Raw genomic sequence first — 26,808 nt, 5'->3', positions numbered from 1 at the left:
CCTGCTCGGGTTTTCTCCAGGTGCTTTGGTTTCCTCTCAGAGTCCTAAAGGTTAACTGGACATTTGTTGGTGCATAGATGTGTGTGTGAACATGCTTAATGGTCATAACGGACAGAGTCCAGGCGAGTGTATGATGGAAGAAAATCAAGGTGCAGGTAATTCGTGGAAGAGGAAGAGTGTGTTCAGTGTTGGAAAGTTAGAGATTGTAAAAACTCAGCTCAGCCTTAAAGTTCTCCCACCTGCCAGCACTCTCACGCTGTTACTCAGAACAGGCGGTGAGGTGGTGTAGTTTTGCAATGATTAATTCAGGCCTTTCTAAGCTTTTCTTCGCCGTCTTTGATCTGGGAGCAACTACCAACCTTGAATTATGCAGCAACACCAGCAGAGAGTCTTGAAAGTGGAGACTCAGTTTAGGGTTTCATGTTTCCAGCTTTCGTGGAAACTGAAAGTCACTTTTAATGTTCCTCCGTAGATCAACCAGCTGTCACAATGCAACTGATGTACAACCTGTATGTGGAAATCTGCACATTTTAGGTATTGTGCTTACTTAATGTGGATTAAATACGTACTTTATGATATGACACATAAAGCTTCTATTATTTCTACTTTAGCTGGAGCTCAGTAGCTGGCGGCTAACTGAGGAGGCAGCCTACGGAAATGTGTGTGCGTGTGCACGTTTACACACGGTCTCGTCCTTCTAAGCACATCCTACAGCGAGATTAAAAATGATTGAAGGCTCAGTCAGATGACAGCAGGACTTATTAAGCCCTATGAGTAATGTTCAAAGTTCTGGCTCACCAGGAGTATCATCTGGTTTCAACACTTTTAAGATACCTGACAGGAGAATCCAAACTCTGAGTTACATAATAACCGAAACAGCAGCTTTTACACCCACAGCTTCAGTCTGAGCATGAAGAAGCTGCATCAGGCAGCTGTAAAAGTCAAATTTCCGTCCCTAAAACTGACTCCAGAGAAATAGCTGCCAGGCTATTAGTCTTTATGTCCGTTTGTGTTTTGTTCTGCAGCTGTTTTTGCTGCTTTTATGCAAGAGAAAAAGCTCCCGGCTGGTTTGAATATAGGCTATGGTATCAGTCTGAGGTGAAGGGCGGCGTCCTGCAGCGTGAATGGAAAAAATGTTCAACCCTCAGGAATTATGGAGCTCTATTAGCTCTATTACATGTTATATTATTACATGTTATATATTGCAAACAAAAATAAATAAATGGGCATCAAGGGGAGCTTTACATTTATAAAACTTCCCTTGGCAAAGCAAATCTGTTTGGCATAAAAGGTATAAAGACTACAATTCTGCTGCCATAAGAAAGAAACGATGGAGTTGGATGGACCTCAGTCGTGGGTTTCTTGAATGGGAGCCGGCTGACTAACACCTCCGCCCCCCCCCTCCGAGATACATACATATATGGATACTCTATCCATCCCTAAGGGGAAATTTAAATATCCTGTAGCTCATAAAAACGCCTCCTACCTCCTTATAATTGCTTATTATGAAGCTGCAGCGTTTTGCGTTGTGGACCAGGAAGTGTGTGACATAATCTGTCATCTGTGACATCAGGTGGTCATGGCGTTCGGGCGGGTTATATGTGGGCATCGGATGGTAATATGTTAGCACGGTATGCTAATAACGCAGCCCTAAAACGGCTCACAGCTGCAGGTTAAAGGTGACGTTTGTTGTGCTCTGATGGAAGAGATCCAGTGGCTCTGAACTGAATGAACGTGTCGGTTAAATGAGGAAATTATGCTTGGTTTTAAATGGATTTAAACGGATTTCCATGAAGTTGGTGGTTTTTAGGCTTTAGGTTGGCTGCAGACGCACATCTCAAGCATCAGATATAAGTGTAGCTTTATGGATTTAACGTTGTATCTGCGTCCTGTGAACAAATTTGGAGAATAAGTTGAGTTGAGTACAGAAAAAGAAGTGCGTAGGCTGAGTTACGGGAGGGAATTCCATCCATTCAGACTCCCCAGAGGAAGAAGAAAGCGAGGTGTTTCCCAGACCTGCCGTGTTCCTCTGCTGCCTGGCAGTCATTAAATGCTAATCAACTTTGAGCTTTTTCCCCAGCAGCGGCGGCGGCACTCTGAGACGCTCTAAAAGCTCTAATGAAGACGGACGAGGGTGTGAGAGTGAGACTGAGATGGATGATCATAGATCAGCTGTGGTAGCTGTCAGTAACAGGGTGGTTATTATCACCAGACTTATTGATCGGTGTGTATGGGGCGTTCTCTCTGTGTGTGTTTGTGTCCGTTTTGTATCACAGATCTGACCAAAGGAAGAAGATTTACACAGAAATACCTGTATATGCAACCTTTGATTGCTTTTTTTTCCCTTTTGACGTGTAAAACACACTGAATTTTATATATTTGGATGCCATCTGGGATGAAAATGAGTCTCCTGTTGGAAAAACGTGACACAAGGCATGATGGCTGCTCTTCTTACCCAAACTCGTGACCTTTTTCAAGTCCAGTCTATGATTCCAAGCCATTGGAAGCTGATAGTTCAGTTAAATTCAGTTCAATAATACTTTATTAAATCCTATTGCTGCAGTGTGAATTATTAATATAAGTAAGCTGATGATGAAATAATGTAGAATAAAATAGAGCCGACTCACACGTTGTTGTTGTAGCTTGGCAACAGCTCAGCTGGTGAGGTAACACAGATGAACTCTGAGAGGAGTTCAGTTTATCATCAGCAGACGTTTTTCTCCTGACTTTTTGTACCTTTTCCATCAGTTTGGTCTTTATTTCCACTTCGCAGACAGTGAATGTGGTGAATGACATCTACTCCAGTTTTTCTGAGCCTCAGAGGCTGATTCTCAGCAGCACTTAACTCAAAAGGCTTAAAACTACATTACCCACAATGCCATCTTCTAAAAGGTAAATGCTGGGCCGATGGAATGATCTGTAAGGAGCTTATTTGTGTTTAAAAAAGCTTTTTTTTATGAAAGATTACAGGATTTAATACATTTGTGATTAATTATTAATCACGTTTAACTTTACAGAGTCACTGGATTAATGAAGAATAAAAACGAATCAGCTTCTACTAGAGTGGGATTAGCTCCTATAATGATTAAAATGAGCTCCTGCCTCTTTAAAGTAAAGGAAAAAGGAAGCTTTGACCTGATTGTTCAGTGAATGGATCAGAAATGCAGGTGTGCACAACATCTGGAAGGAAGGCACGATGTAAATGATGATTTCATTCAGTCACAGAAGGAAAACCTGAATGTTTCCGGCGGTTTAGAAGCTGCTTCTTATGTTTTACATGGATAAAAAGAACCTTAAGAACCAGAGAGTGAATGTTTCCGGCAGTTTAGAAGCTGCTTCTTATGTTTTACATGGATAAAAAGAACCTTAAGAACCAGAGAGTGAATGTTTCCGGCAGTTTAGAAGCTGCTTCTTATGTTTTACATGGATAAAAAGAACCTTAAGAACCAGAGAGTGAATGTTTCCAGCGGTTTAGAAGCTGCTTCTTATGTTTTACATGGATAAAAAGAACCTTAAGAACCAGAGAGTGAATGTTTCCGACAGTTTAGAAGCTGCTTCTTATGTTTTACATGGATAAAAAGAACCTTAAGAACCAGAGAGTGAATGTTTCCGGCAGTTTAGAAGCTGCTTCTTATGTTTTGAATGGATAAAAATAACCTTAAGAACCAGAGAGTGAATGTTTCCAGCAGTTTAGAAGCTGCTTCTTATGTTTTACATGGATAAAAAGAACCTTAAGAACCAGAGAGTGAATGTTTCCGGCAGTTTAGAAGCTGCTTCTTATGTTTTACATGGATAAAAACAACCTTAAGAACCAGAGAGTGAATGTTTCCGGCAGTTTAGAAGCTGCTTCTTATGTTTTACATGGATAAAAACAACCTTAAGAACCAGAGAGTGAATGTTTCCGGCAGTTTAGAAGCTGCTTCTTATGTTTTACATGGATAAAAACAACCTTAAGAACCAGAGAGTGAATGTTTCCGGCAGTTTAGAAGCTGCTTCTTATGTTTTACATGGATAAAAACAACCTTAAGAACCAGAGAGTGAATGTTTCCGGCAGTTTAGAAGCTGCTTCTTATGTTTTACATGGATAAAAAGAACCTTAAGAACCAGAGAGTGAATGTTTCCGGCAGTTTAGAAGCTGCTTCTTATGTTTTACATGGATAAAAAGAACCTTAAGAACCAGAGAGTGAATGTTTCCGGCGGTTTAGAAGCTGCTTCCTATGTTTTACATGGATAAAAAGAACCTTAAGAACCAGAGAGTGAATGTTTCCGGCAGTTTAGAAGCTGCTTCTTATGTTTTGAATGGATAAAAACAACCTTAAGAATCAGAGAGTGAATGTTTCCGGCAGTTTAGAAGCTGCTTCTTATGTTTTACATGGATAAAAAGAACCTTAAGAACCAGAGAGTGAATGTTTCCGGCGGTTTAGAAGCTGCTTCCTATGTTTTACATGGATAAAAAGAACCTTAAGAACCAGAGAGTGAATGTTTCCGGCAGTTTAGAAGCTGCTTCTTATGTTTTGAATGGATAAAAACAACCTTAAGAACCAGAGAGTGAATGTTTCCGGCAGTTTAGAAGCTGCTTCTTATGTTTTACATGGATAAAAAGAACCTTAAGAACCAGAGAGTGAATGTTTCCGGCGGTTTAGAAGCTGCTTCCTATGTTTTACATGGATAAAAAGAACCTTAAGAACCAGAGAGTGAATGTTTCCGGCAGTTTAGAAGCTGCTTCTTATGTTTTACATGGATAAAAAGAACCTTAAGAACCAGAGAGTGAATGTTTCCGGCGGTTTAGAAGCTGCTTCCTATGTTTTACATGGATAAAAAGAACCTTAAGAACCAGAGAGTGAATGTTTCCGGCAGTTTAGAAGCTGCTTCTTATGTTTTGAATGGATAAAAACAACCTTAAGAACCAGAGAGTGAATGTTTCCGGCAGTTTAGAAGCTGCTTCCTATGTTTTAAATGGATAAAAACAACCTTAAGAATCAGAGAGTGAATGTTTCCGGCAGTTTAGAAGCTGCTTCTTATGTTTTACATGGATAAAAAGAACCTTAAGAACCAGAGAGTGAATGTTTCCGGCAGTTTAGAAGCTGCTTCTTATGTTTTACATGGATAAAAAGAACCTTAAGAACCAGAGAGTGAATGTTTCCGGCGGTTTAGAAGCTGCTTCCTATGTTTTACATGGATAAAAAGAACCTTAAGAACCAGAGAGTGAATGTTTCCGGCAGTTTAGAAGCTGCTTCTTATGTTTTGAATGGATAAAAACAACCTTAAGAATCAGAGAGTGAATGTTTCCGGCAGTTTAGAAGCTGCTTCTTATGTTTTACATGGATAAAAAGAACCTTAAGAACCAGAGAGTGAATGTTTCCGGCGGTTTAGAAGCTGCTTCCTATGTTTTACATGGATAAAAAGAACCTTAAGAACCAGAGAGTGAATGTTTCCGGCAGTTTAGAAGCTGCTTCCTATGTTTTAAATGGATAAAAACAACCTTAAGAATCAGAGAGTGAATGTTTCCGGCAGTTTAGAAGCTGCTTCTTATGTTTTACATGGATAAAAAGAACCTTAAGAACCAGAGAGTGAATGTTTCCGGCGGTTTAGAAGCTGCTTCTTATGTTTTACATGGATAAAAAGAACCTTAAGAACCAGAGAGTGAATGTTTCCGGCGGTTTAGAAGCTGCTTCCTATGTTTTACATGGATAAAAAGAACCTTAAGAACCAGAGAGTGAATGTTTCCGACAGTTTAGAAGCTGCTTCTTATGTTTTACATGGATAAAAAGAACCTTAAGAACCAGAGAGTGAATGTTTCCAGCAGTTTAGAAGCTGCTTCTTATGTTTTACATGGATAAAAACAACCTTAAGAACCAGAGAGTGAATGTTTCCGGCAGTTTAGAAGCTGCTTCTTATGTTTTACATGGATAAAAAGAACCTTAAGAACCAGAGAGTGAATGTTTCCGGCAGTTTAGAAGCTGCTTCTTATGTTTTACATGGATAAAAAGAACCTTAAGAACCAGAGAGTGAATGTTTCCGGCGGTTTAGAAGCTGCTTCCTATGTTTTACATGGATAAAAAGAACCTTAAGAACCAGAGAGTGAATGTTTCCGGCAGTTTAGAAGCTGCTTCTTATGTTTTGAATGGATAAAAACAACCTTAAGAACCAGAGAGTGAATGTTTCCGGCAGTTTAGAAGCTGCTTCCTATGTTTTAAATGGATAAAAACAACCTTAAGAATCAGAGAGTGAATGTTTCCGGCAGTTTAGAAGCTGCTTCTTATGTTTTACATGGATAAAAAGAACCTTAAGAACCAGAGAGTGAATGTTTCCGGCAGTTTAGAAGCTGCTTCTTATGTTTTACATGGATAAAAAGAACCTTAAGAACCAGAGAGTGAATGTTTCCGGCGGTTTAGAAGCTGCTTCCTATGTTTTACATGGATAAAAAGAACCTTAAGAACCAGAGAGTGAATGTTTCCGGCAGTTTAGAAGCTGCTTCCTATGTTTTACATGGATAAAAAGAACCTTAAGAACCAGAGAGTGAATGTTTCCAGCAGTTTAGAAGCTGCTTCTTATGTTTTGAATGGATAAAAACAACCTTAAGAATCAGAGAGTGAATGTTTCCGGCAGTTTAGAAGCTGCTTCTTATGTTTTGAATGGATAAAAACAACCTTAAGAATCAGAGAGTGAATGTTTCCGGCAGTTTAGAAGCTGCTTCTTATGTTTTACATGGATAAAAAGAACCTTAAGAACCAGAGAGTGAATGTTTCCGGCGGTTTAGAAGCTGCTTCCTATGTTTTACATGGATAAAAAGAACCTTAAGAACCAGAGAGTGAATGTTTCCGGCAGTTTAGAAGCTGCTTCCTATGTTTTAAATGGATAAAAACAACCTTAAGAATCAGAGAGTGAATGTTTCCGGCAGTTTAGAAGCTGCTTCTTATGTTTTACATGGATAAAAAGAACCTTAAGAACCAGAGAGTGAATGTTTCCGGCGGTTTAGAAGCTGCTTCTTATGTTTTACATGGATAAAAAGAACCTTAAGAACCAGAGAGTGAATGTTTCCGACAGTTTAGAAGCTGCTTCTTATGTTTTACATGGATAAAAAGAACCTTAAGAACCAGAGAGTGAATGTTTCCGGCGGTTTAGAAGCTGCTTCCTATGTTTTACATGGATAAAAAGAACCTTAAGAACCAGAGAGTGAATGTTTCCGACAGTTTAGAAGCTGCTTCTTATGTTTTACATGGATAAAAAGAACCTTAAGAACCAGAGAGTGAATGTTTCCAGCAGTTTAGAAGCTGCTTCTTATGTTTTACATGGATAAAAACAACCTTAAGAACCAGAGAGTGAATGTTTCCGGCAGTTTAGAAGCTGCTTCTTATGTTTTGAATGGATAAAAATAACCTTAAGAACCAGAGAGTGAATGTTTCCAGCAGTTTAGAAGCTGCTTCTTATGTTTTACATGGATAAAAAGAACCTTAAGAACCAGAGAGTGAATGTTTCCGGCAGTTTAGAAGCTGCTTCTTATGTTTTACATGGATAAAAAGAACCTTAAGAACCAGAGAGTGAATGTTTCCGGCAGTTTAGAAGCTGCTTCTTATGTTTTAAATGGATAAAAAGAACCTTAAGAACCAGAGAGTGAATGTTTCTGGCGGTTTAGAAGCTGCTTCTTATGTTTTACATGGATAAAAAGAACCTTAAGAACCAGAGAGTGAATGTTTCCGGCAGTTTAGAAGCTGCTTCTTATGTTTTACATGGATAAAAAGAACCTTAAGAACCAGAGAGTGAATGTTTCCGGCGGTTTAGAAGCTGCTTCCTATGTTTTACATGGATAAAAAGAACCTTAAGAACCAGAGAGTGAATGTTTCCGGCAGTTTAGAAGCTGCTTCTTATGTTTTGAATGGATAAAAAGAACCTTAAGAACCAGAGAGTGAATGTTTCCGGCAGTTTAGAAGCTGCTTCTTATGTTTTACATGGATAAAAAGAACCTTAAGAACCAGAGAGTGAATGTTTCCAGCGGTTTAGAAGCTGCTTCTTATGTTTTACATGGATAAAAAGAACGTTAAGAACCAGAGAGTGAATGTTTCCGGCAGTTTAGAAGCTGCTTCTTATGTTTTACATGGATAAAAAGAACCTTAAGAACCAGAGAGTGAATGTTTCCGGCAGTTTAGAAGCTGCTTCTTATGTTTTACATGGATAAAAAGAACCTTAAGAACCAGAGAGTGAATGTTTCCGGCAGTTTAGAAGCTGCTTCTTATGTTTTACATGGATAAAAAGAACCTTAAGAACCAGAGAGTGAATGTTTCCGACAGTTTAGAAGCTGCTTCTTATGTTTTAAATGGATAAAAAGAACCTTAAGAACCAGAGAGTGATGAAGTTTTTCTTCAGTGGACGTTGGAGGGAACCGTGTCTTTGTGTCCAGATGTGACGGCTCACAGAATTCACGGTTTAATGTAGCTTTAAACAGCGTAGCGTGGCCCCCTTCAGGGAAGTGAAGCCACTGTTTCGGTCTCCAGTTACACGTCGTTCTCTGCTTAATCCGAAGTGTGTGAAGGCTGTGAGTGAAATCTGGACCTCTCTCCCTCAGGAATGGATCCATCTATGGGCCAGGAGAGGAGAACGCCGGTCACCCCCTCCTCGTCCTCTCGCTACAATCGCCGGCGGTCCTCGGGCTCCAGAGACGAACGCTACAGATCAGGTAACGGCTCACCTGTGGAGCGTTTGTCTCCACGGCAGCACCTCTGCTTCTGCTGCCTGACATCTTAATCATCTTTGTTGATTAATGTGTTGATCAGATTCCGTTTATCAGAACATTGCTTATGTTTGGTAACCTGAGCAACACAAGATAGTTCATTTAAATAAAGTTAACTGATTATAATTAATAATTATCGGTTGTCTTTGTTAAATAGACTTTATTTATATCTAAAAAAGTTGTAAAATGCTGTAAATGTCGGTGATGATGCTGCTAAGAGGCACCACTCACTGCTCTATGGGCGTAGAAGTCCATAAATCTGCCGTCTCCACCCAGTCCAGACAGGTCCGAGGTCCGGGTCTCAGTCCTAAACGAGGAAGTCAGGATTGTTTGAGACCTTGAGAAAGGTTTGGAGGGTGAAGTTTGCTGCAGGTTAAAGGAAGCATCCGCACAATATTCCCAGTCTGGGGTCTCATCCTCTGTGCTTTTAAAGTATTCCCTAAAATAAGCCCTTCCACACAAGCCTGTTTCTTTCTTTGATATTTTCTTCCAGCTTTATGTGAAGAATAATTTAGATTAAAGATGCAGAAGCCATGTTGTGCTCCTTAGTTCTTTGCTTCAGGAAACACGTTTTTATCTGCTTTTAATCACATTTTTTTGTCCCAATCTCAGAGGAGAAGGTGAAATATTTAAGACCAAGCTATGAAATATTTCTGTGTGGTGACATAATAAAATGCTGTTTGACTGCAACAGCTCAGTCTTAGTTGCTACCCTTCCAATTTTCAGACCATTTTCAGGCAGCCTCAGCTGGGGCAGGATGGGTAGATGAACATCTCCAGTAGAAAAGAGGCGCCTTACCTCTGCAAAATGCAGAAGGCTTTAGTGGAAGGGGTGAAACTGGGATTGGGTTTTGCTTTTTTATGTCCCCATCAATGTGTTTTTATATCATATACGTTGATATAAATGATATCCATGGACACAGTTGTTTGGTCTCATAGAAAATGAGCGAAACTGCCATGAAACCCAATATGTTTAATGTCATTTTTAATGTAAACTCTAACTGTAGTAAAGTGAGAGATGCAGGGGCCCAAAAGCATCCCGCTGGTCAGGAGGTGCACAGAGAACAAGTTGACTTTTATTAACTCAACAAACGTAGCCTTTTAACAAAGGGAAAATGGGCTGTTGCTCTTCCCATAGCACATAAAAACATGCCCCCTTCCCAACAGACATATATACTCTGATAGGCCTCCTCTCCAGTTCAAATGAGCCTATCAGAGCAGATCTGGGGATAAGAGGATCGATCATTAACAATGAAATCATACATATCTTAATTTGTTTGTGCCAACTAATACAAATTAACTCCTGCAAAATAAAGAAAGAAAATATAGTTCATTCAAAACTAATCCACAAAATGTACAACATAAATAATCCAACTTAATTAACTGAAAATATTTCCACCAATCACAACAAGCCCCGCCTCTTTCTGGTCTCCATAAAGGGAGACCTACAGAGGCTCCCTCTTTGGGCCCAGATGCACACAGAACCAGAGAGACCAGGTGACAAATCCCATTGTTTCACATTTACAATCTGACCCAGCATCCAGTGAGAAGGTCAGCACTTCCTCACACTAACTAACCTCATTTAGTTTTAAGCAAATCAAAGACGGCACTGGAACAAAATGTTTTTAATGCCTTTAACTTATTCAATAAGACACAGAACTTATTCAATAAGTTATAATGCAACAGGTCTGCAGATCTTTTCACGTCTCGGTTAGTTACCAGTTGGCAGGTTGACATAAAAAAACAAATTCTTAATAATATAATAATGCAGTTTGGGAACGAATCAGTCAAATATATACAGATACATACTTTTTATAGCTACAATCAGTCAGAAAGAGCCTGAAAATTAGCCCATTTGGACAACATGTCAGACCGTTTCCAAACTGTCGCTCTGCTCTAACAAACTCACCATCCAAAGAAAACATCTGGGCTGCTGTTTTTAGCTGTTTTTAGCTGTGCCTCCCACACAGGCCACAGCACATTAATGTAAAACATTACAAGTGTCCAGTTAAAGTTTAATGCCCGAGTATCATCGGATCAGATCATTCACAGTGTTTAATGTTGCTTAATGCAAAGCAAGCGGAAAGCTGAGGCCTGGAGAGGAAGTGCAGAAGCAAAATTACATTAAATGTGAATTATTTGACTTGTAGCTCGGCTTATAAGGAATTACCCTTTAAGTATTGCCGGAGTTTTGGTTTCTGAGGACCTTGAAAGACCTCTAACGGCTCAGAAAAGCATCTTTGGAGCCACTTCTGGTTGTTTTAGTCTCTCTGCTGTTTGCAGAATAGGCTACAGCTAATCCAGCGTATTAGCAACACTTTTTGTTGTTGTAAAGACTCACACAAGAGTTTTACTCTGTGTTCATCTCAGTGGCATCACTTCCAGAAGGAATCTGTTAGTTGGAGCTTGTAATATTTTGGGTTTGCCGGAGATAGACGGCAGCAGGAGAAGATTTAAATGGCCTCCCTTCCCATTCATTCTCCCTAACGTCTTACTTATGTCGTTATCAGCCCAGCAGCCGGAAGGCTGTGTGTCGCCGGCCGTTGTTTGCTTTCTGACACTCGAACAAACCCAGCTGAGGCCAAATTGCAGCGCTTCATCTCGCTCTGAGAAAATGCTCATTACAGAACGTCCCGGTCGACACTCCCTGAACCTAATTCAGCTGGAGGCTCTCCTGGGAGCCACTGTCAGCCAGGGGATGTTTGTGAACATAAAGTGAATGTGAGTAAATGGGAACATGGAGCTCATTGTAACAAGAACAATGCGGCACAAAGACCAGCTGCTGTTTGCCTTTATTTCTGGTGCTTTGGCTGGATTTACTGACTCTAATTTCTCTGTTATCTAATGCGGGCTTTGCTCTGGAAGTCAGCGTCTTTATTTAGTTATTTGATCTGCCTCGCCACATTTAGCTGGAACAATAAATGTTGATGTCCTGCAATAAAAATCCAAGAACTCCACGAGTAGTTCCAGTTAATAGCCTGTGTTTGTGCTATAGAAACCTCTCTGACTGATACCGAAGGGTTCGTGGGATGGATTTACTTTGAATCTCTCATACATTTCCAGTAATTGGCTCCACTGGGTCCCAGTCTGGACTTTGGACCAGTCCAAAGGTTATAAGATAAATCCAGGAGGAATCCCAAGATGTTTAATAGAATAGCACAGCAGAAAAAAGTTCTTGCTATTTAAGAAAGTTCTGTTGTTTGAGCTGATCTTTGAAAGTTTAAAGTAGCAGAGTGGGAGCATAAATGGTCATAAAACTGTATTAAATGAGTAAATGTCACCAATAGATCCTCTTTAAAGCATGTGACATACCTGAATAATTCAGAATATATAGATATTCATGGTTAGCTCCTGTAATGAGTTACAGACTGAAGAATATCACAAAAGAGAGACCATTTTCTTTCCTTAAAGAGAATCAAATCTGTCCAATTTGGTCAAAACAGACTTTTCTAAATCCCAGCCCTGCATTAATTATTACAGAAACATCCAGAAGAAAGACTAAACGTGTTCTCTGTGGTCAGAAAGTGGAAAATAATGTAGTTTTCTTTACGTTTTGTACTGCTAGAACAATTCTAAAGGACCTCAGCTTGTAGTTTAACTGGTGTTCGACTTTATTAACAAAGAATTTAATAAATTCATGGCTCCTCAGCTCAGTCACAGTATCTTAAGTTGTTTAATTTGTATTTTCTAGCCTCAGTGCAGCACAGCTCATCCTAAAAAGCATGACTCAGCATAAAACACGACCTGCTGTGGACCAATTCTCTGGTTCTCTGGCTTGTCTCGTGTAAAAGTTCCACTAAATTTTTTTACTAAACAGGTGAACATAAGAAGCTCTTTGTGGTGAATTTGTGTCAACAGTCAAATGAGTCGTGGGAGAGATAAACGCCTTGACTTGTGTCTCCAGATGTGCACACAGAGGCGGTGCAGGCAGCCCTGGCGAAGCATAAAGAAAGAAAGATGGCGGTGCCGATGCCTTCAAAGCGGCGGTCCCTGGTGGTCCAAACCTCCATGGATGCCTACACTCCACCAGGTAAGGAAAAAGCCGATGTATCATGAACTGTAAGACAGCGAAAAGGCCGGAAAGGTGTTTAAAATGTTGTGTAACGAACCGTATCACAGATACAGTTGTGTGCACAGCTGGGAGGGGATCCCATGAATGTGCTCATATATAACAGCGGATTCTTCACCGTAATTTCACCGTGACGACAGTCCTCATGACAAACATTTTAATGGGATAAAACCCGGCAGGATGATCCTGTCCTCGTACAACCAGAATGTGAATTTGGGGTCTTTTCCACCTTCATTTTGCTGACAAATCCCTCTTTTAGGCGTCCAGACTTTTACATGCTGTTAGACTTTGTTTCATAAATCTTCTTGGCATAGAAACAAGGTTCACATAAGCATCAGGAAACACAGTTTCTGGATCGCAGATTATTTATGGTCCCAGCTGAGAAGCAGCCTGTGATTAAAGAAATATTCATTTTCTTATGCTCCCAGATGTTCTCTTTGTTTGGAATAACTCACCTTGTCAGGCTCGTTAGAATGTAGACTAAGAATGGTTCCCTCCACTAAATGGTTTTTCCACAGGGGTTCCCCAGGGCCTGTTACTGGAACCACTTATATTTGCCACATTCGTGAGTCTGACACCAGAATAGATCTTAAAAGTCGGTAAGATTCATCCTCTGGGACCCATATATGTCCGTGTAAAATATGAATATGTTTAGATCTGGCTCTGCGATCTGTCACAAAGGCCATAAATGCAGCTCTCAGCCCCTGCTGGAGGTTTTTCCACAGGGGTGCCCCAGGGCCTGTTACTGGAACCACTTATATTTGCCACATTCGTGAGTCTGACACCAGAATAGATCTTAAAAGTCAGTAAGATTCATCCTCTGGGACCCATGTATGTCCGTGTAAAATATGAATATGTTTAGATCTTCACACACTGTCAGGTGGACCTGATGCTGATGATGCATCTCTGTAGACTTTCCTCTGGTTTAACAGCTGGAAGGTGGACAGTGCATCTCATTCAGGCCTACTTGTATCACAGGAAACCGATAGCCCATCTGTCATCTCCCATAACTTCGGCACTCAAACTGTCAGTCACGTTAATCGGTTCTTCAGCCTGTGATTAAAGAAATATTCATTTTCTTATGCTCCCAGATGTTCTCTTTGTTTGGAATAACTCACCTTGTCAGGCTCGTTAGAATGTAGACTAAGAATGGTTCCCTCCACTAAATGGTTTTTCCACAGGTGTGCCCCAGGGCGTGTTACTGGAACCACTTATATTTGCCACATTCGTGAGTCTGACACCAGAATAGATTTTAAAAGTCAGTAAGATTCATCCTCTGGGACCCATGTATGTCCGTGTAAAATATGAAAACAAGGTGATTCAAAGTGCTTCACAGAGACATTAAAACTGAAGAAATAAAAAGCATGATTTAAAATTTAAGCAAAAGAAGGAAATAAGAGCAATAGATCAAATCAGAAAAGATTATATATATATGAAAGATAAAATCAGGAGTTAAAATATGATCCGTTTTGAAACTCAAGCTTATTCAAATGCAGCTGAAAATAGATGTTTCTTCAGCCTGGACTTAAATACTGAGTGTTTCAGCTGATGAAATATCCTCTTGGAGTGGTTTAAACGGCTGTCGGATCTCAGTCTGATCGAGTCTCTGTGGGATGTGCCGGAAAAACAAGTCTGACCCAACGAAGGGTCAACCTCACAACTTAAACTCTGGAGCCTGGCAGAAATGTTCGGAGCATTTCTGGATATTAATACTCAGCCGTGGAGTTTTCTATCTATTTGTATTTATTTAACGTGTTTACTCACTGCTCTTTAAGAAGTCGTTTCCTTCTGCTTACATCACCAAAGCTAAAATAACTGGAGGAAGCACAATGCAATCTTAAAACACTGACAAACTAATAAGATGAGCCTTGGCTGACTGAGAGCCCATCAGTCAGTGAAGGCTCATCCCATCCAATCATTGACCGATGTCACCAACATGAAGAGGAGATCAATAATGCAGCTTCTCTCCCGCTGCAGCAGCTTTGAACATTAATTCAAACTGAAACATTTTCCTCTGTTGTGTTTGAACAGATGTGATGAAAAATTCAATACGTATTAAAATATCGATCGTTCCAGCGCGCCAACTTCAGTGGTTTCAGACAGGCTGAAGAACCGATTAACGTGACTGACAGTTTGAGTGCCGAAGTTATGGGAGATGACAGATGGGCTATCGGTTTCCTGTGATACAAGTAGGCCTGAATGAGATGCACTGTCCACCTTCCAGCTGTTAAAACAGAGGAAAGTCTACAGAGATGCATCATCAGCATCAGGTCCACCTGACAGTGTGTGAAGATCTAAACATATTCATATTTTACACGGACATACATGGGTCCCAGAGGATGAATCTTACTGACTTTTAAGATCTATTCTGGTGTCAGACTCACGAATGTGGCAAATATAAGTGGTTCCAGTAACAGGCCCTGGGGCACCCCTGTGGAAAAACCTCCAGCAGGGGCTGAGAGCTGCATATTTGCAGCGAGGCAGGGTGCAGAAACGCCCTCACATGACTTCCTCCTCATGCCATAAGCAGGACGCTGTAACACTCAGTGTAGTTTCTGACACCTTCCTCTGTCAGATTGAAGCTTCCAGACTGCTCCCAGTACGTTTTACCCTGAACCCGGTCACTGGTCCTCCTCTTTGGGCTCCATCCCACCGAACCTGCCGCTTTGATTAGTGTAAAAGCATCTTTACAAAGTCAGTTAGACACCTGGAGCTCATCCAGAACTCAGCTGCTCGAGTCCTCACTGAGACCAAAGAAGTGGAGCACATCAGTCCAGCTGTGAGGTCTTTCCACCGGCTGCCGGTCCATCAGAGGATAGACCTTAAAGTTCTGATGCTGGTCCATCAGAGGATAGACTTTAAAGTTCTGTTGCTGGTCCATAAAGCTCTGAATGGTCCAAAATACATCAGTGACCTCCTGACCCACTATGAACCTCCCAGACCCCTCAGGTCATCTGGATCCGGTTCTTTATCAGTTCCCAGAGTCAGAACCAGACCTGGAGAAGCTGCATTCAGCTTCTATGCTCCACATGTCTGGAACAAACTCCCAGAAAGCCTCAGATCAGCTGAAACTCTCAGTATTTAAGTCCAGGCTGAAGAAACATCTATTTTCAGCTGCTTTTGAATAAGCTTGAGTTTCAAAACGGATCATATTTTAACTCCTGATTCTATCTTTCATATATATATAATCTTTTCTGATTTGATCCATTGTTCTTATTTCTTTCTTTTGTTTAAATCTTAAATCCTGCTTTTTATTTCTTCTGTTTTAATATCTCTGTGAAGCACTTTGAATCACCTTGTTGCCTTGCCTTTGATAATCTTCTCTTCCTCCATCTCCATCCATCACAAAGTCACTTACATCCTCAAACTGACTCCTCACTTTGTGCCTCATTAATCTGCCACTGTTCCACGGTCATTGTACGGTTATTGTACGGTTATTTACGCCCGCTGTGGTTTTAATGCGCTGACTGATTGATAAACAAATGCAAAAGATGGACATCCCTTCCCTTCTCTTAAAATAGGCAGGATCTGTCGGTGCCGTCCATGGCTTCCTAACACTGGTGTCATGTAATGAGGTTGTTCAGGAGGCCGTTAACTCAAGTTTCAAGCTGCCAAATATGAGCAGAAACTTCACGGATCAGTTAAAGCAGACGCTGCTCCTGATGATCCTTTTCTCTCAGGCTTGAATGGTGCATTTTTCTGCATTTTTTTCTATTTCTGCACTTTGTTTTCTTTGTTTTTCATGAGCAGAAACTGGAAGCAGATGTCCTGCGACATACAGCATAGAATATTAGGGCTTCCTCTGTGAAGTTCACATGGACTAAAACGCTGTAATGCACACATTCCATGTTGCTTTTTCCTGTTACTTGAGATTTATTCACAAAATGAAGCAAAGGAGAGTTTGATCTTTGTATTTGGCTTCTGGGGGATGCAGTTAGTTCAGGTGAATATGTCTGAATTTGTCTCCAAAGATGTCGGAGCACCAATTAAACCCGAATGCTGTTTATTTTATTTTATTTTATTTTATTTTATTTTCATTTTCATTTTCATTTTCATTTTCATTTTCATTTTCATTTTCATTTTCATTTTTTATTTTATTTTATTTAATTTTATTTTATTTTTTATTTTTTTATTTTTTATTTTATTTTATTTTATTTTATTTTATTTTATTTTATTTTATTTTATTTTATTTTATTTTTATATTATTTTATTTTATATTTCACAGATGCACTGCATGTGGATGGATGTTGAACATCAGTTTGACTTTGATGCACAGCGTTGAACATCAGCAGAAATGTAGCACAGCAGGGACGTAAAAGTAAAATAAAACCATCATCATCATGGTTTCATAATTTGGCCACAATCTAAATAGATAAGCTAAAAGAGACGGAGAAGCTAAAGGTTGTGATAAGAAATGAAATTAATCAGATCTGTCAGCTAATCCAATGAGATTCTGACAGTTCTCAGTCTGGGTTTCGTAGTTTTTAGTCCAACCTTAAAGACACACGAGGACGCTGTACCTTTGTTTGGGACTATTTTCAGCGGTGGAGTGATACCCAGTCGGTGTGATTGTCAGTGTGAGAGTCGGCGGGATGATGCTTGTGGGCCTGAATCACAGTTTTTTCCTTTTTTTTCCTTTGTTACGGCTGATTCTGTGACACAGTTTGGACAGTTTTTAGCAGTGATTCGGTCACACAGTTTGGACAGTTTTTAGCAGTGATTCGGTCACACAGTTTGGACAGTTTTTAGCAGTGATTCGGTCACACAGTTTGGACAGTTTTTAGCAGTGATTCGGTCACACAGTTTGGACAGTTTTTAGCAGTGATTCGGTCACACAGTTTGGACAGTTTTTAGCAGTGATTCGGTCACACAGTTTGGACAGTTTTTAGCAGTGATTCGGTCACACAGTTTGGACAGTTTTTAGCAGTGATTCGGTCACACAGTTTGGACAGTTTTTAGCAGTGATTCGGTCACACAGTTTGGACAGTTTTTAGCAGTGATTCGGTCACACAGTTTGGACAGTTTTTAGACAGCAGTGATTCGGTCACACGGCTCAGTTTTTGGACAGCAGAGAAAGGAAGGATATTTGTCAGGCTCAGAGCTCGTTGGTTGGATGTTCAGGGAGCTGAAACTGATCCATTGGCTCGGTTATTGTTGTGAAACTGCTAAACAAAGAAATCTTGGCCTTGCTTCGGTGTAATTCTGACACTGATGATAAATGACGGCTGGCCAGAGCTCTGTTAACTGAAACTGATCCTCAGTCCAAGCTTATTTCTTTTTTCTTTCCATTGGATATCTTTTTATATCGAAAGCTGCTTGCTTTACTGACTCAGAGCCAAATTCTCAGTGGCAGCTCAACTTTTGTGAGATTTTCTGATTTTATTCTTTCTTCTTGCAGCTTTCAGCTCTTGACACAGTTTGAGTAAGACTTGGAGCTCTGTGTGTGTCTCATAAAACATCCACAAGAGACATAAAAGCTTCAGATATGTGCGCTCAGCTTTTATAATCAAACAAATACACTGATATGGAATTTATTTGTGCACTTTGCGTTCAGACTGAAGCAGTAACGGGTTGGAACTGTGCACATTGTGCTTAAACAGTCATTGGATGTGCTTTGCACCTTCTCCCTCTGCTTCGCTGCATCTCAGATCGTTTTTACTTTCTTACATTTATCCTACAACTTTAGTTACTCCACAAAAGAAGCTTTTAATCCACAAAGCATGTGAAGAACAAATGTAAATGTAATTTATTTCTACAGCCCTTTACAACAATCCAAAGTGCTTTACAGCAGATAATAAATAAAGAAAAGAATAAGTACAAAACAATAAAATAACAGTAAACGCAACAAAATACAGCAAAATTGAATAAGATAATATAAAAGTGTCACCATACTACTGGGTATTAAAAGCCATCTGAAATAAGTAGGTTTTTAGCCCTGATTTAAAGAGGTCAGAGGTCAGAAATAAGACGCATCTCGGAAACAAGTTAATTATGACATTTAGTTTTCAATCAGATCAAAGTTGATTAAAGCAGTTTAAATAACCAAATATATGTTTTGTTTGTGGAAAAAATGCAGAATGATATCAGTTTATTGATTAATCGGCCATGAAATCACGCCTCTGCTGCCATAAAATCTTCAGAATTTCTACTTCCAGCTGAAGGAGTGACCACTTAAACCACATAAAATTAATTTAATTTAATTAATTTAATTTATGGGTAATTTATTACGTCACTTCATGACGATGTGAACTGGTCACATATCTCCACAAACCCATAAAATTCCTGTTTTCTCTGAGTGTTTCTGTCATTTGTGACAGAGTCTTATCTTGCAGATTTACAAAGTGCACGTGCTGAGCGTGCACACTCACACACACGTGCACGTGCTGAGCGTGCACACTCACACACACGTGCACGTTGCTGAGCTACGTGTCGTATTCTGCAGAGACGACGAGCGAAGGAAGCGCTGCTTATTGGAGTCGGACTGTTTCCAGAGCTGCGTTTCTCAGTTTTAATGAGAAACTTCTTCGCATCAGTGACTCTCTCCTCTTTCTCTGTTTCTATGTTTGTTTCATGAGATCCTCGGTTGCCTGGTTTCCAAAAACATGTTTGTGTTTTGTCACTGGAAGTCTCGACGGGTTCCTGCTCGAAACGAGATGCAGATTTATCAGAGAAGCACTGTGGGCTGATCAGATGTCGGCTGTGATCCACGAAGGAGGTCGAAGGTCAGCTTTTAGAGCTGCCTTTGGTGTTTTAAACAGAAAGTGTTGGATGAGAAGGCCCGGGAGAGCAGTTCAGTTCAGAAAATGCACTTCAAGTCCATTTCAATCCGGTCCGAGTCAAGTTTAATTAAAAATAAAATTGTTTACTCATCGTTTGATCTTTATTTTGCTGTGATGAGCCGAGGCACGATGTGGCGTTACGGAGCTCTGTGAGACACACCTGTGTGTGAGAACTGGGTCACTTCTACCAGTGTGACGCGGGCAGCATGGAAATCACATGCAAACACGTGCACACAGTCACACACACCTCTGTGCACAAACTGTTTCATGCACGCCTCAGCTTCCAGAAGCAAACTGGCTGCAGGGCGGCTGCAGAGCGGCTGCAGAGCGGCTGCAAGGCGGCTGCAGAGCGGCTGCAAGGCGGCTGCAGGGCGGCTGCAGGGCGGCTGCAGAGCGGCTGCAGGGCGGCTGCAGAGCGGCTGCAGAGCGGCTGCAAGGCGGCTGCAGAGCGGCTGCAAGGCGGCTGCAGGGCGGCTGCAGAGCGGCTGCAGGGCGGCTGCAGAGCGGCAGCAGGGCGGCTGCGGGGCGGCTGCGGGGCGGCTGCGGGGCGGCTGCAGGGCGGCTGCATGGCGGCTGCAAGGCGGCTGCGGAGCGGCAGCGGGGCGGCTGCGGGGCGGCTGCGGGGCGGCTGAAGGGCGGCTGCAGGGCGGCTGCGGAGCAGCTGCGGGGCGGCTGCAGGGCGGCTGCGGGGCGGCTGCGGGGCGGCTGCAGAGCGGCTGCATGGCGGCTGCAGGGCGGCTGCAGGGCGGCTGCAGGGCGGCTGCAGGGCGGCTGCAGAGCGGCTGCAGGGCGGCTGCAGGGCGGCAGCAGGGCGGCTGCAGAGCGGCTGCAGAGCGGCTGCAGAGCGGCAGCAGGGCGGCAGCAGAGCGGCTGCAGGGCGCAGACAGTAGGCCGACGCTGATGTCAGGCATTAATCAGTTAAAGATGTGTTATATATCAATGGCTTGAGTTGGTTTCAGTTCTGTTCATGCAGCCTCTTTCATCCGCAGACACCTCCTCGGGCTCAGAGGGTGAGGGCCAAGGAGACGGCGATGAGGAAGAGGGTGGAGATGGCGAGGAGGAGGACGGCGGAGGCGGCGGAGGGGGAACCTCGTCCAGCCGGGAGGGGAGCATCAGCATGGAGCACTGGATCAGTCGGGCGATCCACGGCACCTCCTCTACAACCACCACCACCTCGTCCACGGCCTCCTCCTCCTCCTCTTCCACACGCAGCGGGGGCAGCGGGGCAGCTGCTGGCAGGCTGGCTGACGTCCTGGCGCAACACGTCCACATCTCCCAGCACCACCTCCGACGCCACCATCATCACCGCCACCATAAGACAGGTAATTCTGCAGCTAATTCTGCAGCTTCTCTTTAGACTCGGCTCTTCAGATTAATCTTTGCTGTTCAAACCAAACTTCTTAAAGTCCTAAAAGGTCTCTCCTCTCACAGAGATGGGAATCTGTGCGTATATGAGCCCGCCCACATCTCCATTTCTGTTATGAAAGGAGAATCTAGCTAAAAGCTAACAGGAGATGTTACCCAGGGGCTACGGGTGGCTGGAAACCGCTTCCTGAGCCAAGCAAGCGGGTCTGGAGCCGAGCCCTGTTCCAGAGGCCTCCAGCCGCTGTTAGCCCCCAGATAACGTCTCCCTGTAGCTTCTACACCTCTCATTTCATCTGTACCTCAGCAGGTGCTGTAAGCTGTGCACCCCCCCCCCCCCCCCCCCCCCCCCCTACAAATAGCAGGTTCTTTCAGTCGTCTGCACAGAACAAACAGACTCTCGGATCTCACCTTTCTGAGATTCCAGGTTATGTTCTGCAGACCGTAACACATTAAAAAGCACCTTTATGGAAATGTTACCAGGGTTAAAAGCTTGCCTGTTGATCTTTGATCTAAGAAAACCCCCCCCACCAGGGTGTCAGGCCACTAAAAGCAGATATACAGAACTAATCCAGGGCTGTGATACACAACAAAAAGCCTGCGGCAGCATTGAAGTGTAGAACCAGCGCTTTGAGGGCTTTTCAGCAGAAACTCCCCCTAAAGCAGCGTTTCTCACACGTTTGTCCTGCTTTCAGCCTCAGAAGTTACACGATAACAAGCAGCCCACTGAAAGTTTTGCACACTTTGTGATGGACTCAAAGGAAGGTCCACTGGAATGAACAGGAACTGCAGCGGAGCTTCAAAGCCCGTGTGAACCGCTCTGTAAATAAAGCGGCCGTCCTTCACTTTATTCTTAGCAGTTTTTACATGAGCAGGCAGCTTCCTAATAAAAGTGTGAGGATCAGCCCACAGAAAGCAGCTGGGTGGGCTCACTCTTTGAAGTTTAATAGTGTGAATTGGGGGTGTTAAAGTGGGTTTTAGGGGAATGTAAATGCAGGTTTCACAGCATCTGTGAAGGTTACAGTCATGTTTGCTTCTGCTTTAGCTTTTCTTCTGTTACTTCTCTGATGTAGGATCATACCTTTGACTTCTTATTTGGTTTTACATGACAGCACTGGGCTCCTCATCCCTTCTTTTGGATATCCCCAGTGTCCCAGTGTCCACTGAAAGCTGTTTGGATGTGTTTTCTAAGGCCAGCAGGTGTCCAATCACAGCCACATTATGGACTTGTGTTAACTTCTGGTGTCAGAAGCTTTAAATCAAATGGACACATTGCATAGAACCAGTTACAGTATTAAAAATGCTGTATTAGGGTCCATATGGTCCGTATATAGTCTCCATTAAACATCCAAACACACGAATCTAAGCGTTCCAGCATAGCTGAGCAGGCAGGACACGACAGCAGGGTGCAGCACTCCTTCCAACCCCTGAACCGCAGCCTGCTGTGGCTGCAGACCTGCTGAGAGACAGGCTTGGGTTCAGGCTGGCTGTCGGTATCCATCTCTGAGGATAACACCCGGACAGAGGCCCGGCCAGCTGGGGGCAGATGGGCCGCTTCTCTGCTTCCTCTGGGTTTGTTCCAGCTGATTTCCTGCAGTCTGAAATGTTGTTTCCAAGGCAGCGGCTGCTGAAATAAAAGCACTGGAGTAAGATTGTGTGCTCAGAACCTTTCGTTTAAAGCGTTTCAAGGTGAAATAAACTGGTCTTTGGCCTCATGCTCACCTGCATCTCAGACTGACAGCATTGGGATGATAAAAGGCTGCAGACATCAGGCTCTGACGGAGCGTGGGCTCGCTGCTGCTTGGCTCTGAGCATGTTTACTCGGGTTTGTGAGGTCACAGAGGAACCTCTGAGCTGTGCTCAGACGCAGGCAGCAGCGCTGTTTCTCATTTTCGAGTTGAAGGCCAGAGCAGCAGGTTTCATCGTGTGTTTCTGTGGGCATTAACACACACACACACATGCACGGATTCACATTCCTCCCAGCCTTGTTGTTCGTTCAGCTCCGGTTGCCTGCACCGATAACTTTTTGTTCCTTCCTATCTAACCAATTTGTCGCAGCTCCTTTCATCCGTCAGCATTTTCCTCGAAGTTCCACAGAGCAGCTGGTTGACTCTGGGCTGAGTTTAGCTGCTCAGGACTGCTGAAGATCCTTCTTCCATAAAAAGGTTTCATTCGCTTTGGATTAAAAGTGATGAGAGCTAGCTTAGCCCTGTTGTTTGCTGCTGTGGACGACGTTTTAATCTTCTAACCTTTAACCTTAACCCTGCATCGTTCTCATCAGAAAATATGCTGAATGTTGAAGTTTGATGACAGAGAAACGGACTTCAGAGCTGCACAACTCCTCCTTTCAAGACTCCCTTCCCTCTTGTTCCTCACATGCAGGCCTTTTAACCCACCTCTCCTTGAAGAGGAGGAGGAGGCCAGGGCCAGCTGGTTTGGTAGAGAATGGAAACTCTGAGCCACGACTCTCTGGTAAGTTGGACCTGGGAGCATGGGGCCCGGTTCAGGGTCAGCCTCCCGCCATCCCTCGGTACCAGCAGGGATGGCACACCTTTTCTGAAGGATTTGAATCCTTTCTCTCCCTGTTGAAGCTGTCGCCTCCTGATAATTTAATTTATCCTTAGCCGTGTGGTTGAAATGCGGAGGAGAGCATCCCGATGCTAACCTCGATAGCATTGAGCTTTTGTTGCAGATGCATGAAAAATGAAGCTTTTTAAGGTGTGGATTGTTGATGAGGAAGCTCAACAATGCTTCTGAAGAGGCCGGGTAGCAGCTTGTGTGAGTCCTCCCTCATTTCAAGGTTCTCCTGTTTGTGTTTGTATTGATTTGGCTCATTATGCTGCATGTTTCAGTTGTGTTTGCACAGCCAGAGGCGCTCTGCTTTCCAAACGGCCAGAAAGCAGATGGGCTGTTTGTCTGCTTCCTCTGTTTAGTTCTGTGTTTGTTATGAAGTATTTTCAATATCCTGTCGGCGACATTAACCGGCCACAATGTGCACTAATTTAAAAGGTGAAGTTTCAACGAGCCAAGCAAAGGCAGCAGGTGATATTCTCATTTATCTAAGTGGCTTCCTGCACTTCTCTTATTGCCTGAGAAATCGTTACGTGGGATCGAACAATGAGAAAATGTCTAAGAGCAGACCTTTAATCAACCATTTGTCACTGTCAGATAAAAGAATCCACTCTGAATCCATTAACGCTGCCTTGGAAGAGTTCCCGTGCTCGGTGTAATTAATGCAACCGTGTGGATGAAGGGTGATTTATATCTGCTGGAGTTCTCTGAGGACTTACAGTTTGGGAGCAACACAAGGCTCCTGGATGCTGATGTACAGAGGATTTTACTGCGGAGCCATCATGAATGGGATGGGGAATTGATTCACTTGTCCATCCAACATGAGTTATTCAACATGAACTGCTTAGAAAGTGCTTTGTGACCAGAACCCAACCTCAAGTGTGGCCTCTTGTTAAGTTTTAGGCCACAGCCTCACATTCAGTCCAGCTTCTCTGATCATTGTGGGGCTTAAAATGGAGCTGTTTTCAGGGGCTGACCCGACATTATCAACCTTACTCATTATTTAGTTGTTGAAGAGCCCATATTCTGCTCATCTATGACTTTATGCTCTTATTCTGGAGTAGATTTAAATGCTTTTATATTCCAGAACCTGTTAACTTAAACAGAAACAAAAGCAAACGAACACTGAAAGGTGTGAAAAAGCCAAAAAAAATAGGTGTTTCCATCGAATCTGGCTGCTTACAGTATTTATACTATACATGTTTCTGTTTCTGTATTTATCAGACGCTTTTATCCAAAGCGACTTACAAATGAAGATATAACAGCTTTATAAAAAGCTAACAATAAGCTACATAGAAGGAACCCAGGAGTCCGACTCTGTCAGAGGGGACAGAGTAGAGATAGGGTGCAGGCATAGAAGGAAGTGCAGAAAGACTTTATTATTCACGTTTTAGCTGTTATTTGGTTAATTTAAGTGCAGATGTTGTCACAAACGCGCATCATCAACCACATCATTATGAAATGTTAGTTGACAAATCCATTTTTAGACAAAATGTGACCTTTTCTTGTAGAATTTTGGCTAATTTTCGGGTCCTACTTGCACCGAGGATTTTCTTTTGGGGGCCAGGATTCTCAATATTGACCTTAAAGTCAGAGTAAAACTGAAATAACTGCAGAAAATGTGTTATGAACTATTCGGTCAAGCATAGAGTTTCTGTTTCTGTATTTATCAGACGCTTTTATCCAAAGCGACTTACAAATGAAGATATAACAGCTCTATAAAAAGCTAACAATAAGCTCCATAGAAGGAACCCAGGAGTCCGACTCTGTCAGAGGGGACAGAGTAGAGATAGGGTGCAGGCATAGAAGGAAGAGCAGAAAGATAAAGTGCAGAGATAGAGGGGGGAGGGAAGTACAAGGTAAGTGCTGGGATAGGAGATGCTCTCTGAAGAGCTGGGTTTTCAGGAGCTTCTTGAAGATAGACAGGGACGCCCCTGTTCTGGTAGCGCTCGGTAGGTCATTCCACCATCGTGGGACGACACATGAACAGAGTTTGGATTGTCTTAGGCGTGGTGTAGGAGCTGCTAGACGACAATCCTGGGACCAACGGAGGGACCCAGTTGGGACAGAAGCCTTTGCAAGAGCATTCAAGTAGATGGAGCCGCTCCATTAAGCTCTTTGTAGCTAACATCAGGGACTTGGATCTGATGCTAAGGGCAGCCAGAGGAGCTCAATGAACAGAGGGGGGGGCGTGTTCTTTTAGGCTGAATATCAACCTTACTCATTATTTAGTTGTTTAAGAGCCCATATTCTGCTCATCTATGACTTTATTCTCTTGTTCTGGAGTAGATTTAAAAGCTTTTATATTCCAGAACCTGTTAACTTAAACGGAAACAAAAGCAAACGAACACTGAAAGGTGTGAAAAAGCCAAAAAAAATAGGTGTTTCCATCGAATCCGGCTGCTTACAGTATTTCTACTATAAATGTTTTAGATGGAAAGACTCACTTTAACCACCTGCTGTTGACCCTGTCACATGGATCATTCATCTAACAACTTATTAAAATGTGAGAAATACTTAAACAACAGCAGGAGATCACTAATATTCACATCTGGTGACCACAACGAGCCGCCATGTCTAAATGTGGAGTGCTCCCGTATTCCAGGCATTACGGTAAAGGCAGAGTTTCCACCAACGGGATCGAACCACCGAGCCGGCAGTCTGTGAACACCTGGCAGCTTGGTCTTCGGCCTGTGATGAATGGCTGAAACGGGCCTCGGAGTGATTCTCATTATCGGTTCTCATTTGTCAGCTTCGTGTCTCTGAATGAGGATAAACGTGGATAAAAGTGAAGAGTTTCCTTCAGGAGGGGGCTGGCAGCTTTAGAGATGCTCCACCATCCAGATGTGCCTCTGAGGTGGTTCTTCTGGCCGGGATGCCTCCCTGTGGAGGTGTTCAGGGCAGGTCCAACGAGGACGAGGCCCTGGAGAGGACCCAGAACTCACAGGAGGGACCATCTGGGGATGGATCCCCCAGCAGGAGCTGGATGTCTGGGTTTCCCTCCTGGACCTGTTGCCTCCACGCTTTGTCCACTCAACCATCCAAACAACCTACTTTTTTTAGCCTTTAGTGTGAGTCTTCTTCTTCTTCTTCTTCTTGGGTCGTTTTATGGACCAAAGAAGTCGGAAAACTTCTCGTTTAACTCTTCGAACTGAACAGAACTCGTGGAAACTGGTGAACGATTAAGAACTTTAATGAAGTGATTTATGATTTAACTGAAATGGAAAAAAGGACACCATAATTCAGTGGAATCTGAGCATAATCAGGAGCTGCTTCTCGTTATTTTATCACCAAACAATA

The 26,808-nt window shown here is 42.7% G+C and overlaps 2 protein-coding genes across 5 annotated transcripts in view; both read left to right on the top strand.

The window, feature by feature from the left end:
* Positions 1 to 26,808, top strand: part of larp4b (La ribonucleoprotein 4B) — a 347,997-nt gene that overhangs the window by 177,817 nt on the left and 143,372 nt on the right. The gene's annotated exons all lie outside the window — the stretch shown is intronic.
* dip2ca (disco-interacting protein 2 homolog Ca) overlaps positions 1 to 26,808 on the top strand; it is a 237,009-nt gene that overhangs the window by 125,250 nt on the left and 84,951 nt on the right. For all 4 annotated transcript variants that reach the window (XM_072363342.1, XM_072363340.1, XM_072363341.1 and 1 more), the window contains exons 3-5: positions 8,564 to 8,674; positions 12,632 to 12,757; positions 20,565 to 20,897. In XM_072363342.1, coding sequence (XP_072219443.1) covers positions 8,564 to 8,674; positions 12,632 to 12,757; positions 20,565 to 20,897 — 570 coding nt within the window. The remainder of the gene's footprint in view (positions 1 to 8,563; positions 8,675 to 12,631; positions 12,758 to 20,564; positions 20,898 to 26,808) is intronic.

This window comes from Leuresthes tenuis, unplaced genomic scaffold (assembly GCF_036924035.1).
Source record: "Leuresthes tenuis unplaced genomic scaffold, fLeuTen1.0.hap1 SCAF_14, whole genome shotgun sequence".
NCBI classification, from domain to species: domain Eukaryota; kingdom Metazoa; phylum Chordata; class Actinopteri; order Atheriniformes; family Atherinopsidae; genus Leuresthes; species Leuresthes tenuis.
Note: the sequence above shows the minus strand (reverse complement) of the source record. Positions and strands in the feature narration are given on the sequence as shown.